This window comes from Phycodurus eques, chromosome 23 (genome assembly GCF_024500275.1).
Source record: "Phycodurus eques isolate BA_2022a chromosome 23, UOR_Pequ_1.1, whole genome shotgun sequence".
Lineage (NCBI taxonomy): Eukaryota > Metazoa > Chordata > Actinopteri > Syngnathiformes > Syngnathidae > Phycodurus > Phycodurus eques.
In genome coordinates, this window is record NC_084547.1 from 6,660,770 (window position 1) to 6,675,824 (window position 15,055).

At 47.6% G+C, this 15,055-nt stretch overlaps 2 protein-coding genes across 4 annotated transcripts; one reads left to right on the plus strand and one right to left on the minus strand.

Annotated features, from left to right (window-relative positions):
• Window positions 1–844: 844 nt before the first annotated feature.
• On the minus strand, window positions 845–4,071 carry haus4 (HAUS augmin-like complex, subunit 4). 2 transcript variants are annotated; one of them, XM_061669137.1, is made up of 9 exons: window positions 4,004–4,071; window positions 2,549–2,688; window positions 2,340–2,471; window positions 2,061–2,201; window positions 1,874–1,970; window positions 1,652–1,797; window positions 1,436–1,566; window positions 1,278–1,346; window positions 845–1,169 (listed from the first exon to the last, which is right to left on the minus strand). In XM_061669137.1, exons 1-9 carry the CDS (start codon window positions 4,065–4,067, stop codon window positions 983–985), a joined length of 1,107 nt encoding a protein of 368 aa, XP_061525121.1. In that variant the 5' UTR covers window positions 4,068–4,071; the 3' UTR covers window positions 845–982. The 2 variants fall into 2 exon arrangements, with proteins under 2 accessions (XP_061525121.1, XP_061525120.1); XM_061669136.1 differs by lacking the exon at window positions 4,004–4,071 and adding an exon at window positions 2,760–2,892.
• Window positions 4,072–4,095: 24 nt separating this feature from the next.
• On the plus strand, window positions 4,096–14,059 carry fxr2 (FMR1 autosomal homolog 2). 2 transcript variants are annotated; one of them, XM_061669138.1, is made up of 17 exons: window positions 4,096–4,716; window positions 6,506–6,558; window positions 7,257–7,350; window positions 7,459–7,530; window positions 7,956–8,104; window positions 8,212–8,305; window positions 8,417–8,533; window positions 8,616–8,786; window positions 8,871–8,949; window positions 9,044–9,201; window positions 9,577–9,663; window positions 10,633–10,852; window positions 10,933–11,112; window positions 11,187–11,378; window positions 11,469–11,576; window positions 11,661–11,749; window positions 11,829–14,059. In XM_061669138.1, the coding sequence occupies exons 1-17, from the start codon at window positions 4,666–4,668 to the stop codon at window positions 11,937–11,939; spliced, it is 2,025 nt and encodes a 674-aa protein (XP_061525122.1). In that variant the 5' UTR covers window positions 4,096–4,665; the 3' UTR covers window positions 11,940–14,059. The 2 variants fall into 2 exon arrangements, with proteins under 2 accessions (XP_061525122.1, XP_061525123.1); XM_061669139.1 differs by lacking the exon at window positions 4,096–4,716 and having other exon boundaries at window positions 7,215–7,350; window positions 11,829–14,058.
• Window positions 14,060–15,055: the final 996 nt, after the last annotated feature.

Below are 15,055 nucleotides of genomic sequence, written 5' to 3' on the forward strand. Positions count from 1 at the left end.
CGCCCCCTCCCCCGCCCCCTCCTTTTTTTTTTTTTTTTTTTTCTTTTCCAGCCACATTACAAAAGCATACATAGCACAATACGTATCGGAGCGGTACAGAACGCTTTATAGCAATATAGTAGCATATAACAATATCCCTATCCTATATCATAATACAAAAGTATACAATCATTTATATTGTATTGACATAAGAAATACAGCAAGAAGTATAAAATAGGGAAACGTGAGAGGGATATAACAAATTCAGCTAAAAGGCGGGGGGCGCGTCATATATGATTAAATTTGTCTGATGGAAATAAAAATTCCATAAAAAATATTTTCCAGAATGTGGCTGGTTTTTATGGCCTTTAATTCCATTTGTCTTTATAAGGCCAAATGTGACTTTAGGAACCGTCATTTATTGAAAACAACTTTATTATCGGGCGATTAGTTTGCAGCAGTATAAATAGCAAACGTGGAAGTGGATGTTCTTTTGCTGCCCTCCTGTGGAGGTTATTATGCACTACATACACACGTTACGGCTGGGGTTTTCAACCATTTTTGAGCATATTTTCCATGAGAAACACCACCAATCAAAAGTGTCACACGAATATTTTATATTTATAAATATATTTTATATATATTTATATTTTTACTCACAAATGTACTTCGTGAAATCCAGGCCTGTTCAGTTGAACACAAAGCTAATTGCCAATGGCAACAGGCGGATACGCGAGTTCATTGGACTTTCTGCCATCTATTTGATTGTTGTCTGTCTCAATGTGACATTGACATTGGCCTGTCATTGTACCATAACACCATCTGAAATTTAAAAAAAAGCCACTTTTTTTTCAACGTGTATTTATTTAGTACATGAGGTGAACAATCCATGAACGAAGACTGACTCAAATCCCATACAAATATCTTGGAAAAAGTCAACATCCTGAAGGGTTTTCATCACGTGATCATTGAACGTCTGCTATCCCCAACTCGGGTATGATCATCACAAGTCGTTGTACTTGGTAAATTCCTTCAGAGCCCAGTTTTTAATTTCAATTTCTTGTCGTAATTTGCCATAATCCTCAGCCAGGGCCTCGAATTCCTTGCCTAAGATCTCAAAAGAGGACAACTTTGACTCCACAGACTGTTTCTCCGCCTGGCAGGCTCTCAGCTCTGACTCCAGACTTTTTCTGCAATTCAGGCACAATCAAAAAAGTGCATCACGTGTTTTTTTCTAAACCAGGCTGGAATATGCAAAATTCAATACACAGAAGAATGTATGCAAAAACTCCTCTTACCTTATTTCTTTGTGGGCAGAAATGGAGTCAGCCGTGTACGTTTCCAGTCTAATCGCAACCATTTCAGCCCTAAAAAGGTTGACGGAATAGACAGATTTTTTTTTTTTTTTTTTTAAAGAATCGGCCAGACAAATGTATGACGAGATTCAAGTCCTTACTTTATCTTCTGCGAGACTAATTTGCATTTGCCTTCAAAGTAATCCAACTTGTTCCTGTCCAAATCAGCCTGGATCTTCAGGCGGTTCTCCAAGATGAAAGACTGCAGGAGCTGCACACACTTTGTCATCTCCTGAAGGAGGTAAATGCAGTGCCAGCTCTTTCAATTGGGGCAATTTTTCAAGCATATGCAGGGAGGCAAATATTATGCCTCTTACAGAAAGGTAGAGTTGTGTCTGCCTTTGGAGGAGCACACTCTTTTCCCGGGAGCTTTCCTTCAAATCCTCAGCCTTTTGTTTGTTTTTATTCAGTTGCGCAGACAGATGAGACACCTTGCTTCTCTTCAGACTTTCACTCTGATTCTCTTATTTAAAAAAAAAAAAAAGCAACACTCTTATCTACACAATGACTCATTTGTATGTGTGAAAAGGGAAGCATACCCCATTCAGGCTGATAGTAGGAGAGGAAACGCAAACATTTCTTCTTGAGGTGTTCCTCCAGTGCGGCAGGTAACATCTGCTTCATTCTTTCTACACTCTGGCAATGACAAAGCACATTGGCACCAGGCAAACGATGCATTGCTTCCATTGAAAATCAGTCGTTCCTCAGTGTGTTTTCGTCACCTACGTTCTCAGAAGGCATGAGCTCCATGACCTGTTGGGGGGTCAAACCCAAAACAGAGGGCTGATCCTTCTTGGTAGTGTCACTAGGATCCAGCCGTCTTGCACACTGGGCCACAAGAAGGCACTTCTCCACGGTCTCGTAAAACTGAGAACACGGCAAGAAGTGGCTATTGCGTATCATTGTGTAAGGTCGGTAAGAGGACACGTTAACGGCACAAAAGAAACCTGCAGTACTTGACTGACAAATATTTCTTGAAATCTGGGCTGTATGTTGGCACCGTACCGTGCTCTGGTCAGGCGGGACAGCGGCGTGATGCTTCCTGACTTTGTGCTCCCAGATCATCTCCTGCAGCGCTCTGTTGAGGCTTTCGGACTGCAGCCAGACTCGCCGCTGGCTCAGCAGCTTCTGCTCAGCCTGAAGAAAAACGACAAATACGCAACGAACTAGAACATCTTTCAAACATACTTCACGCTATAAATGCCTATCGATACCTTTTCCAGCTCTGTTTTCAGTGGCCCAAGGAGTCCAGTTTTATCCACATGATGTGCAAGACTGCTCAGGAGTTTACAGAATTGGGGGTTCTGCCTCAGGTCCTCTTCTGTCATGTCACATAGTGGAAACGCGGCCAAAACTGCAGGATTCGTTCATGTTAGCAAGACAAAAGACTTGTTTCTTTCTTTCTTTCTTTCTTTCTTTCCTCACCCTTTTGATACACACTGTTTTCGTTTCCAAACGCCAATCCACCAGTAGCCCCGAGTTCAGCGCTCATTTTTGCCTGAAATGAGCTTATTTTTCTCCAGTTTACGGGAGAGGACAGCAACTTCCTGAATTAAGTTGCGCGCCTGCAGGAAAGCCTTCCTATTGGCCAAATAGAGTCACGCGGTAAAGTCAGACTGCGGAAGTTGCGTACATCGCGCGAGAACACGCGAGAAAGCAGCACTGAAGCGTGAGAAGTGTTTTTCACAACAGATGGAAAATGCGATAATTACACGTCGGGGGGGGGCAAGTATCGTTAGAGAACTTTTTTTCAAGTTGCACCATTTCGTAATTATCATTTGCTATCTCACAAAGGGGTAGCAAACCAGTTTGTGCACTACATTGACAAAGTGGGCGATTTGATTCTATTCGAGCTACAGTTGGAACTGGCAGATCTGTCCATTTTTATGATCACCTATTTTACACACCCCATCAAAGCAATGGGCTCCCCAAGTGTCACAGAGGCCTTCGTCCGTGAGCCTCTGGCCAATCACAGCTGAGCGCATTTGGTCTGCTTGCTGCTGCATTTGTGGTGCTGTGTAAAAGCGCACTCTTGCGTTAACATGTTAAGTGCCACAAAGCAGTCCACAACATACATTGTCTCAGGGAGCAGTTTATTTAGCTATTTTTATGAACCAGCAAAGTGGGTACACAAGCGTGTCCAACCTACCGCGCTGGGGCCAATGGGTGTGTGTGTGTGTGTGTGTGTGTGTGTTGGGTGGGAACACCCACATACGACACTAACTACTACGACTACGACTATCCATCCATTTTCTTCCGCTTATCCGAGGTCGGGTTGCAGGGCCAGTAGCTTTTAGCAGGGAAGCCCAGACTTCCCTCTCCCCGGCCACTTCCTCTAGCTCTTCCGAGGGGATCCCAACCGCTTTAAAGATTGTCATCTTATTCCAGATTGCTCTTGTTTTGGTTCTGAATACAGAGATCTGCCCAGGGCAGATTCTTGTGGGAGGCAAAAATCCCAAACTCTTGACCTTACGACCTTTGACAGGAAGCTGTGATGTAGCAGTTTGTCGAAATAACTATAATATATCATTTTCAAAATGGCTCTTGCATCCTTGATTTTTTTTTCTGTATATATAGATGAGTATTTCTGTATTATGTCTGCCTCAGTGTTCATAGGAATGGTTGAAATGGTTTGGTAAAATGTGAAAATAAGGAGATACCTTGTTTACCTTTTCCTAATACAAAGCCTTTGAATCGTTGAATCATTCGATTCAAAGGCTCTCGGCCAATCATAGAGCAGACTTCCGTAATGGGCGGGGCTTTGTTGGGTGTTTGAGGTCATTCAGACCCTCACTCATTCACTCGATCGGCGTGAGTAGGAAGAGGACCGGGCAGCCGCTCACGGCTTTTTTTATTTTTATTTTCTGGCAGGGAACGACTGTGACTATTACACGGCAGGCCGCAAGATTGGCTTTTGCTCACTTATTCGACTCCGCGACTGCGCCACACTCGAGGCTAGCATCGCAGGCTAGCTCAAGGTGTTGATAGTGGCTTGCCTGGCAGCTCGTTAACCGTCAACGTCGGAGTCCCTGCTGTGGCGTCGAGACGTCCGCAGCCGCGTGTCCGTCCGTGGTGTTGACGCCGCCGGCGTCGAGACGAGAGCAGAGCACGGTGCTCCGCGAAGTGGCGCCTGCGTCGATTCAGTTGACACCATCACACCCGTCTGCCCCCAACCCCTTCACCTCCCGCCCCTCCACCCGAAACACTGGACATCCACAAGCGGCCGGGGAGCGGCGAACTGCCGGCGAAGCTGGGGCTGCTCTCGTTACCCGACGCGCACGGAGTCGTAGCGGCTTCGGACAAGCACAGCCGTGGGGAGCTACCGACGAGTATGGACGGGCTGGCCGTGGAAGTTCGCGGCTCGAATGGGGCCTTCTATAAGGTAAGCCGCTTCCGGTGTAGCCGAATTGCTCGCCGCAAGGCCGCTTTTGCTGTTTTCCGATGCCCGTTGAACACATCGGCACGCGATCACTTCGGCGACATGAGCCCGAGTCGAGTCGAGTCGTTTTTGGCAAATGAGGATGCCCGACTCGGGCGTTGCGTGGTGGCCAGCTAACCCGAGCTAGCGCCGAGCTACTTGCAATTCTCATCACGCTCGGCCCCTTTTTGCTTGCAGTCCTGTCCGCGGTCAACGTGCTTTCTGCCCACTTTCGATGTGGCCACTCGACGCGTGTCACAGATAAACGTGTATTTGGACATGTTCCAACTATGGCCGAGCATGTATGACAAGATGCTACATTTCAAGCTAGCGAGATGAAACTGGCGCTTTCAGTTTCAATTCCGCCACACTTTCCTTTTCCAGACGAACACTCGACGAATGCTTTCTGAGCGACGACACAATGAGACCCGTTCTAGGGGAGGTCACTTCAAATGTGTCCGAGTAGTTCAGGCGTTCAACCTCATTTTCCTCCTCATGGTGGGGGGTGTTCATGTCGGGGGAATGGCAACATTATCCCCTCGTTGCTTTGCAGTCCTAACTTTTCGGGCTTTTCTTATTGTCGTGTGCGCGCGCGCGCGCGCGCTCCCTTCCTCCCATGCGCTCTTCATCGCCTCTCGGTCGTCGGGTCTTCAGCAGGCCCTGCCGGCCCCCCGAGCCTAAATTTACTCTCCTTCTGCGGCCTCACCTGTCGTTGGCTTTTACTGGGTGACAGTTTGGCCCTGACGCGAACGAGCACAATTTTGTGGATGACGCATCCTCAAGTTATGAATCGGTGTCAGAATGACTTTTCACGTTAAGCCATCGAGGTATATTTGATGCCAAGCCTGACAATAGGTCGCCTGTGAACGTATGCCTTCGAGCAGCTGCCCCACTTAAAGATTTACAGTCTCGATCGCCACATGGTCCCAGCACTTGAGGACGCGGTGTCATCGTGACATAGCCCCAACCCCCAATTCCCGTCACGTCGGGAAGACATCTTGGCAATCTGACACAAAACATCCGTCACCTGAATTCCCATCTGTAAATTGGGGCGAGCGCGCTGGTGTATTTTATTTTTTATATATGGGCACACAGGGTAGCAACTTGGAGGGGCCCCGGGGGGCAACTAGTTTCTGATATCCAACCGCTGTGTTTTTGGACTGGTTCTCTCCGTCAGCACGCACGTAGCAGCGCTACAACAGTTGTCAAAAAGTACAAATATGTTTTAACCTTCTCACTCTTTCTAAACTGTCAATAAATGGCAAGTAATCCGTTTCCTGGAGTGAGCCGTGCACGTTTTCCAGCAGCAAATCCATGATTTGCCAACGCGGACGCTGCTTCTGTCCCTTATTGGGTAGTGTCTCGACGAGAGGCACGCCACAGCCCCACCCACCACTTGGCTTCTGCCTCGCTATTGCTCAGCATGCAGGAGTGTCACTTGAGGTTTTCCACCGCAAACGTGACGCTCAATCACAATGGCAGTCTGTTCAAATGTCCTGGCCGTAGGCCGTGCCAGTTGTCGCGAAAAGAGGATGTTGTCTGTGTGACATTTCCACACTGACAGAAATCACAGCCAGGGTGGTTGTGTCACTGCTATGTCTCAGCTTTCCAAAAAAATAAACATGAAAAATCTCCAGGTCTGCGAGCATAATTTTCCAAGCCAAATGTTGTTTATCCCCAAAATCAAAACATCACACGCAGCTCTCATTGTCACTGATAGCGGCAATAACCGCTGTGTTTTTTCTTCTTTTAGGGGTACATCAAGGATGTCCACGATGACTCGCTCACCATTGTGTTTGAAAACAAGTAAGTTGAACCCCTCGTGTGTATGTAAAAGTAAGGACGTTACGATTGAGTTCTGGCCGTTCTTTACTCTCTTACGACAAAACGTTCCTCTTTGGCACCTGTGCTTGGAACGCAGCTGTCCGTACACATCGCCAACAAGCCTTAAGCCCCCCCCCCCCCCCCCCCCCCCCCCCCCCCGTCCCTCGGTGCTTGCCTGCGCAGTCCTTGCGTCGCAAACATCACACGCTTCGGACCCTTTTTTTTTTTTTTTTTTTTATATCTACTTGGCTTTGAGCGGAGGGTGCCCCTAAAAATAGTGGCCGAGCCGAGGTATGCCGGGTTGGCGGGAGGAGGGGCGTGGCAGGCCTGTGCTGTTTTCGAAGCACCCCACCCGCTGTCAAGACCCCATTTTACTTTCTCTAAGAGCATGTTAGTGCAGCTCTGGCTTGAGTGAAACACGTGGCGGCAGTTACAGAGAAAGTATGAAAGAAATGAGACCGTTCTAAACGTAGCTCAGTCCCATTCCGGAGTAATTTATTAAACTTTCACGGCAGCAGGCACTTTACAATCTTATTTAGTGTGAAGGCCATGATCCAGTAAAGATTGTCTCACATCTTTGAATTTGGCTCAGTATTTTTGAAAATTTGATTTTATTAAAAAAAAAAAAAAAAAAAAAGACGTGCGGATAAGCGCTCGTTTGTGCTTTTGTCTCAATGAAGCTGGCAGCCAGAGCGACAGTTACCCTTCAGCGACGTGCGGTTGCCGCCTCCAGCCGACTACAACAAGGAAATCGGCGAAGGAGAGGAGGTGGAGGTAAGGCCTCTTCAAGTTTTTCTCTCGCACACCTCACCAAGACCTCATCATCATCATCATCAACAAATGGAGGTGATGTCATTATTTCTTCTTCGTCTGTCCTCGCAGGTTTACTCTCGGGCTAATGAACAGGAGCCATGCGGCTGGTGGCTCGCCCGGGTCCGAATGATGAAAGGGGAGGTAAGTAAAGCTCACCCTGGCTTTATAAAAAGTGCAGTTGAATCATTTAGCATCATTTCGTTGGAACGGCCGCACAGCTCCCTGGAATATCCAGCGGGCTGCTCTGCGGGTAGCGACGGGTATGGCGGCTTTGCAGCGCCGCCTCCGTACCAGGGGAGCCGCTGCCGCCTGTGTTGCCGTTATGTGAAGCCTTCTGATAAGATTCTCGGGGAATATTTCGTGTTGACTGATGGATGGCTTGAATTGTCTCCCTCTTAAGCGCGCTCTCTTGACTGTTTCCCGTATTCTCTTTTTCTACATTTATGAACGCTCCCCTTGTTCTGCCCTTTTTTAACTCCTTAAACGAAAATAGTGGACTCTGACCTCATTAACTCATCCATATCAAAATGTATTGTAATGCAAATTTAGTTTTCTTGGCTTTCCAGTTTTACGTGATCGAATATGCGGCATGCGACGCCACCTACAATGAGATTGTGACAGCAGAACGCATCAGGCCTCTCAACCCGAACAGCCCTTCCTCGCAAAATTCCTTCCACAAAGTCACCATCCCTGTCCCCGAGGACCTGCGGGACATGTGAGTGTCTCCCCTGCTTTCTGTGGCAGTAAGCGGGGCTGAGGTCTTCTGAGCAGTTTTGATTTAAGAGAGCGCTGCTGAGTCTCTCGTTCTTTTGTCATCAACAGCTGTGCAGGCGACAACATTCATAAAGACTTTCGGAAAGCTATCGGCGCCAACTGCATCTTCTTCAGTGCCCAAACACATGAGCTCATTGTGCTGGTTAGTACTTGGAACACATGCCAATATTGGCCTCATGTTCTTACGAGTTGAACGTAAACTATATGACGTACACAGCGTTCACATCTCTAATCCTTTTCATGTGTTTACCAGTCAACAAATGAAACCACAGTAAAGCGCGCCACCATTCTCAGCGACATGCATTTCCGCAGCATCCGTACCAAGCTTATGCTAATGTCCCGCAACGAGGAAGCCACCAAACATTTGGAGGTAAACGACGATACCTTTGACGTGCTCTCTGCACGTGATGGGTCCACCGTTTCGATGATGCCTTCCAACCACCCTCTTCCAGACAAGCAAGCAGTTAGCTTCAGCATATCAGGAGGAGGTTCGTGTCAGAGAGGACCTGATGGGCCTTGCCATCGGCTCTCACGGGGCAAACATCCAGCAGGCCCGCAAAGTACCCGGTGTCACCGCTATTGAGCTGGAAGAAGAGAGTTGTACCTTCAGGATCTACGGAGAAGTACGCTTACACTTCGTCGAATGATCAGTATTGGTTTCGGAGGTGCGGTTTGTCCTGTCATGTGACTTTTGTGTTATTTTACAGAGTCCAGAGGCAGTAAAGCAGGCAAGAGAGTATCTTGAATTTAAAGAAGACTACTTTCAGGTACCCAGGAACCTTGTCGGTGAGTCAGAAACCATTTCCAAAGGAGCCCACGCTGTTGGCGACGTCTTCCTCATCGCTACGCCGGCTGACCGCTGATCTTTTGTCTCGCGCAGGCAAAGTCATCGGAAAGAACGGCAAAGTCATACAGGAGATCGTGGACAAGTCGGGCGTGGTCCGTGTCAGGATCGAGGGAGACAACGACAAAAAGCTTGCCCGCGAGGAGGTAGGCAGGCAGGGGGCAGGCAGCGACGACACTGCCAGCAGCAAAGAGGTGAATGGACCGTTGCGCTCGTCTCCCCGTCTACTTTGAAAATAACAAAAGTCCTAAATTCAGCAGGGTGTGAAACATCTCCATGTGCTTTCTGCTTTGACCCTTGAAATGTTTTGAGTGCACACAACTTATATTGGCTGTCGGCTTGGGAGCTAGATTGTTAGCACTTGCCTGGCAGCTATTTTTAATTTATTTATTTTTTATTTTTTTAAGGTTACCCATGCTTTCCACTGATGGTCTGTAGTTCATATGCCAGTTTTGTTCCAAGCTGTATCAAATGGTGTCCCCTCCCTGTGTATTTATTGACATGATCAGGAAAAAGAGAGAGCCACTTCTCAGTGCACCTCCTGGTCTTTCCTCTCTCTGTTGTATCAGGGCATGGTTCCGTTCGTGTTTGTGGGGACGAAGGAGAACATCAGCAACGCGCAGGCTCTGCTGGAGTACCACGTGTCTTACCTCCAGGTGAGCGTGACTGACATGTGCTGCCCTCTACTGGTGACCAAGATTTTCAGCTGCAGTTTGAATTTTTGAAGTTAGAGGGTAGGGGGTTCTTAGAAACTATGTAGCAGTCGTGGCGGGAGCCATTTGTGAAGGACCTCTTCCCTCTCCCCCTGTCCAGCACCAAACCTGCTGCGTGCGCCACGGTTTGTCCTGACCTCGTGTGTTTTTATAGATAGCCCTTCTCTCTGGGATTGGGTGACCGGCATGCTTTGAGTTTAGATTACACCTATCTGGACCCTCAGCGTCCGAGATTAGTAGCAGACCCCCACCCCGGGCCCCTTTTTGTGCCTCATTCGCTTCGCAGCCACCTCCCTTGATGTACAGCTGTCGTTGGCAGGCAGCTGTCACTGTCGACGTGCACCAGACGCCGCGTTGCCCGTGTCCGCCCACTGCTTGGATAAGTCAGCGCGGCCTTCATATTGCGGCAGTCCTATAGCCGTGCGATGGAATCTGAGTTTGTGGGAAACTTAAACTGCCCCTGACATGAGCCCAAAACGGTGGTTGTCAATGCCTTACTGTCTGTTCTCAATGTGCCCTCCTGAGGTCCAACATCTGCATGAAAAAATTGCTAGCGAGAGGACACGCTCATGTTTTGCACCGGTTCTCACTGGCCAAAGAAACGTTGCGCTGATGTGACGAGCCTCACCGTACCCTCCGAAGGAAGAATCAGACGGCCCCGTGTGAAGTCTTGTCCTGCGTGTCATTTGACTATGGAGTGGCTTTTCTTCTGAAGCATTACCTTGTGTGGTTGAGCAGCTGACCATTTGAAATTCAAACCTTTTGCTTTCTATTCGCCACTCTGTGCTTAACATGAATTAAAACAACATTGTTCAGAATATTCCGCCAGGTATTGGAGAGAATACCATTTGCTTACAAACCCGTATTTAATTGCACCTCAGCTTTCCTTTTTACCTTTCCACATGCTTGTAGGAGGTGGAGCAGCTGCGCATGGAGCGTCTCCAAATTGACGAGCAGCTCCGGCAGATTGGGGTGGGCTACCGCGCGCCTCAAAATCGAACCGTGCCCGTCGGGACCGACCGAGAGAAAGGCTACCTGACCGACGAGAGCAGCAACTCGCTCCACACTTCTCGCACCTACGGGGGGCGCGGGAGAGGACGCAGGGCCTCCAACGGCGTGTACTCTGGATACGGTGCGGATGAAAATTCAATCGTTAGGAAAGTGGATTTCATTTTATGAAGACAAAAATACGAACACTTTCTCTCCCCGCAGGCACAAACTCTGAGCTGTCCAATGCCTCGGAGTCTGAGGACCTAAACGAGCGCGACCAGCGGCCCCGCGGTGTTGGCGGAGAGGAGCGAAGTTCCAGGCGGGCCGGTCGGGGTCGGGGTGCCAACTCTGGACGAGGACGCGGCGGGCCAGGGTCCAAACCGGCCAACACGATCAGCTCAGGTAGCCTGTTTAGTCATTTTGTAGGCGCAACAGTTAGTGTGTAGTTGCAAACCAATGTGGTTTGGCATCTCCAGTGCTGAGGGACCCAGACAGTAACCCTTACGCCCTACTGGATGGCGAGGGGGAGCCGGCTGACGCCGACGTCAGCGAAGGCGCAGGAGACCGCCGCAGACGCTCCCGTCGCCGCCGGAGCGACCAGGAGCCCAGCGTGATGGACGCCGCGGCAGAGTCGGACGGCCAGGCCGGGCCCAGTGAGAACGGGCTGGGTGAGAAACTTGCCAACGTTTTCATAACCCTGCCTGAGACCAGAGGTCCAAAAACTCCCGTGAACGGGTACGCTCTCCTTGGATCATTAGATGACGAGGCCCGACCTCAACGCCGCAACCGAAGCCGCCGCCGCCGCAACCGTGGCGGTCGCACCGAGGGAGGCTCGGCCAGCCGCGATAGGCAGCCAACTGATAGTGGTGAGCTGACTTGCTTTAGCAATTCATGTCAGCGGATGCACAGTAGACCGCCAGCATTCGTTCTAAACTATTCCAATTATTTAGTGACCGTCGCTGACTACATATCCCGTCCCGAATCCCAGAGCAGACAGAACCTTCCCTTGAAGGAAAACCACACTGGCCCCGAGCCCAAGGTACAGACAGGGACTGCTTCCAAATTACGGGTATAAAACTACTAGAATTCGACCATGCTCAGTATCTTTTTACCCACAGGAGAATGGGACCAGCAGCAAAACGGACGAGCAAAGGTCTTCTCAGCGTTCTCCAAGCAAAGGCATGACACCAGCCAGCGAGACTGTAACGTTGGTCAATGGCGTCTCGTAATGAGACCGCCTCACCCCTCGCGAAACCAAGTCTCGAGCAAGAAGACTCCATGGCAAACTGTCCCTGCTTGCATTAACTTAAACCTGAAACAAATGAGTGAAAAGTACCTGACAAAATTCCCGAATTCATACGATGAGAGTGGAAAAAAACCGACGCATCAACTTAAAAACCCACGGTGTATGCTATATACTATCTATTAGTACTTAGTGCTTATTTAAAAACACAAAAAAAAACAAAAAGTAGCTTGCCAAAAAATGACTGGTGGATATGACTTGAGTTTTAAGGAAAATACTGAGACACAGCAAAAACGACTAGATTTTCTCGTCTCTCTCTTATGTTGATTTCCTTCATTGTTTTTCACTGGTTTGGACTGGGCAGCCACAGACTGCGTCTCTTGACAGTGTTGAAGTGCAGGCGCGAGAGGTGTCAACTGTTGCAGAGTGACACACAGGCAGATAGTCCAATGTGTCGCAGTGTTCACACTCAGAGGCTGGAATATTGATCGACATTGTGCCTTGAATTAAAAAAAGAAAAAAAAGAAAAAAAAAAAAAAAAAAAGTTTTTGTTTTCATCATGGGAAGAAAAGTGGGAGGTGGTGTTCTGTTTTTATTTTGGTCCCAAGGAGAGAACTGACTGGTGAGGGAGGGCTAGAGTCACAAAAGTGAGGAAGATACAGTAGTACTACTGGGGTGGGGGGGGGGGGACAAGTTAGGTGCCAATTGACAGATTTCAAGGCACTTTCCTCATTCCAAATAGAATGGACAACATGGAGGTTCAGAGCATGGAAATGTATTTAGCAACTGCAAAACTAAACCCGGAGGGCTGAAAATGTGACACAGCCAAGGCATCCTAATTTATCAGCAAGGGGGTTTGAGGTGATGCGTCACCTCCTCTTCTCACTTGTTTTGAGGTCCAAAGCGGTGGCCGGGACGCCTTTCTGAACGTGACAAATAGAGACTTCAACAGTAGACACAAAAGAGAAGTAGCGCTAGCTTTCAGCCACAATCTCGAAAAACCACGGCGGCCCGGAACTCCAGATGCACACGTGGGGCGACCGCCTTTTCGGGGGCCGTATGCTGCCGGTGGGCCAGGCCTGGGTGACTAAGAACTGCTGCGGGGTTGGGACAGCTTCAAATGAGATGAGAGCCACATATGCGAACACATAAACAAAAACCAGGCGCAACAACAGGTGATTGCCCGCCTGGCGCAAAAGTAGAGGGGCGCAACACAAGGTGTTTTGGGTTGGGCAAGGGGCGTAAGAGAGGGACTCCTCAGTGGCTCTCTGCTCATGTTACTGTTGTCTTGGTTACCACTCTTTTTTTGTTGCTATTTCCACATCTTAGAAAATATGAAATAAAAAATGGAAGTGAAATCAACCCCTATTCTGGAGATGAACTTTTGATTTCTCTGTCTTGTGGGTTTGCAGTCTATTTTTCTAACTTGCATGACACTAAGGCTTACCATTAGTAGGTGGTGCCGATCCTGTGCATGAAGAGCGGATGTTGTGAATCTGACTTACAAAGCCATTGGTTTCATCCAATCCAATTGCTGCTAACGTCCACGCTGAATGTCCAAGTAGAGCGAGAGAAGGGCGGTTGTTGGTTCCTTGGCTCGCAACTTCCACACTTTCCCATACAACATTAGCAGGGCAACATTTAGGCATACCATGCAAGCATCCACATGACCAAAACGTTTTGAGAGGCAGAGAAACGGGAGTGCGTTTGAATTGAGATGACTCATGCTGCTTGTTCGACATTACTGTTCACCTGTGTGTTGTGTTTTTAAGAGTGTGAGAGAGCACTTGTACCTTTTTTGTTTCGGTTGCATGTGCGCGAGTTTGTGTACATTTATACCTCATTGTGTGAGTACTGTAGTCCCTTATGTATCTGTAACCCTCATGTCCTGTTGAAAGGCTGCTGGTTGCAGTGTGTGTGTGTGTGTGTGTGTGTGCGTGTGTGTGCCCGCGCGCTGGTTGTACAGTCTACTTCTTTGTCAGATTTTGTCTCTGCATTCGTGTACTGATGGCAATAAAGGACTTTTCATTATTTGGTATACAAGATTGACAAACTCACCCTTTTTCCCTTATTTTATGCGATTGGGTCAGTGAAGTAGTCGAGAGGTCCTGCGTTCAAATTAATGCGAAGGGCTACAAGATTGAGACACTTAAAATAAAATACACTTGAAATAAAAGATTTACTCAATTTTCCTTCATTTATATATTTATCGTGATAGTCTTCTATGTAGTCCACACTGATCATTTTAATGATTCATCACAATAATTAACAATGGCAAGGAATGAAAGGGATGCATTTCAATTTGCAACATTATTTCGAGAAGTTTTCGAGAGTGTTTACATTTTCAAATGAACACTTCAACATTCCAATTCGATCACAATGTCCCGTCATTGGTGAGCTTTATTTATTTATTTTATTTATTTATTTATTTTTTAAACACGAATTTTAACGTCAGTGGTGTGAATGCCTGTTTGTTTAAATGTACTGGCGAGCAGTCGAGGGTGTACACCGCCTCATGCCCAACATCTGAAATCAACTCTCATGAAGTGCTGGAGAAAATGGATGTTATGTTCAGTTCAGGAAGCACTCAAGTAATTGTTCCACAGACTTTTTTGTTTTTTTCCTCCCCCCTTCTCTTCATACTCTCCCCCTTTTCTTTTCTTCTTCCTTTCTCATTTTCATTTTGGCACAAAAGCCTTCCACATTTTGAACATCTGAGTGTGATGTAAATCAGTCAGGAGGATGCTTTGAGTCGGGAGAAATGATTCCCATCTTCCTCTGACACTATTGGACATCAACCCGAGGGACACTTTGTATTTGGGCATAAATGTCAACTTCACATAGCACTTGAACAGCGAACCAGAACAGTGTTAGGAGTAATAAATTATTTACAACATACACGTGTTTTAAACTCAGCAGCTCCGACTCATTTAATGTATTATTTCTTTGTTTTGTCGTCTCTATTATTATTGATTATTAACTGCTGTAATAGCTGAAGTTCAACTAAAGAACCAAAGGCTATTTTATTACATACAATACTGTGTGCCAATATGACGTTTACAAAGGATTTAAAGGCATCCAACAACAAAGGGTCAAAGCCGT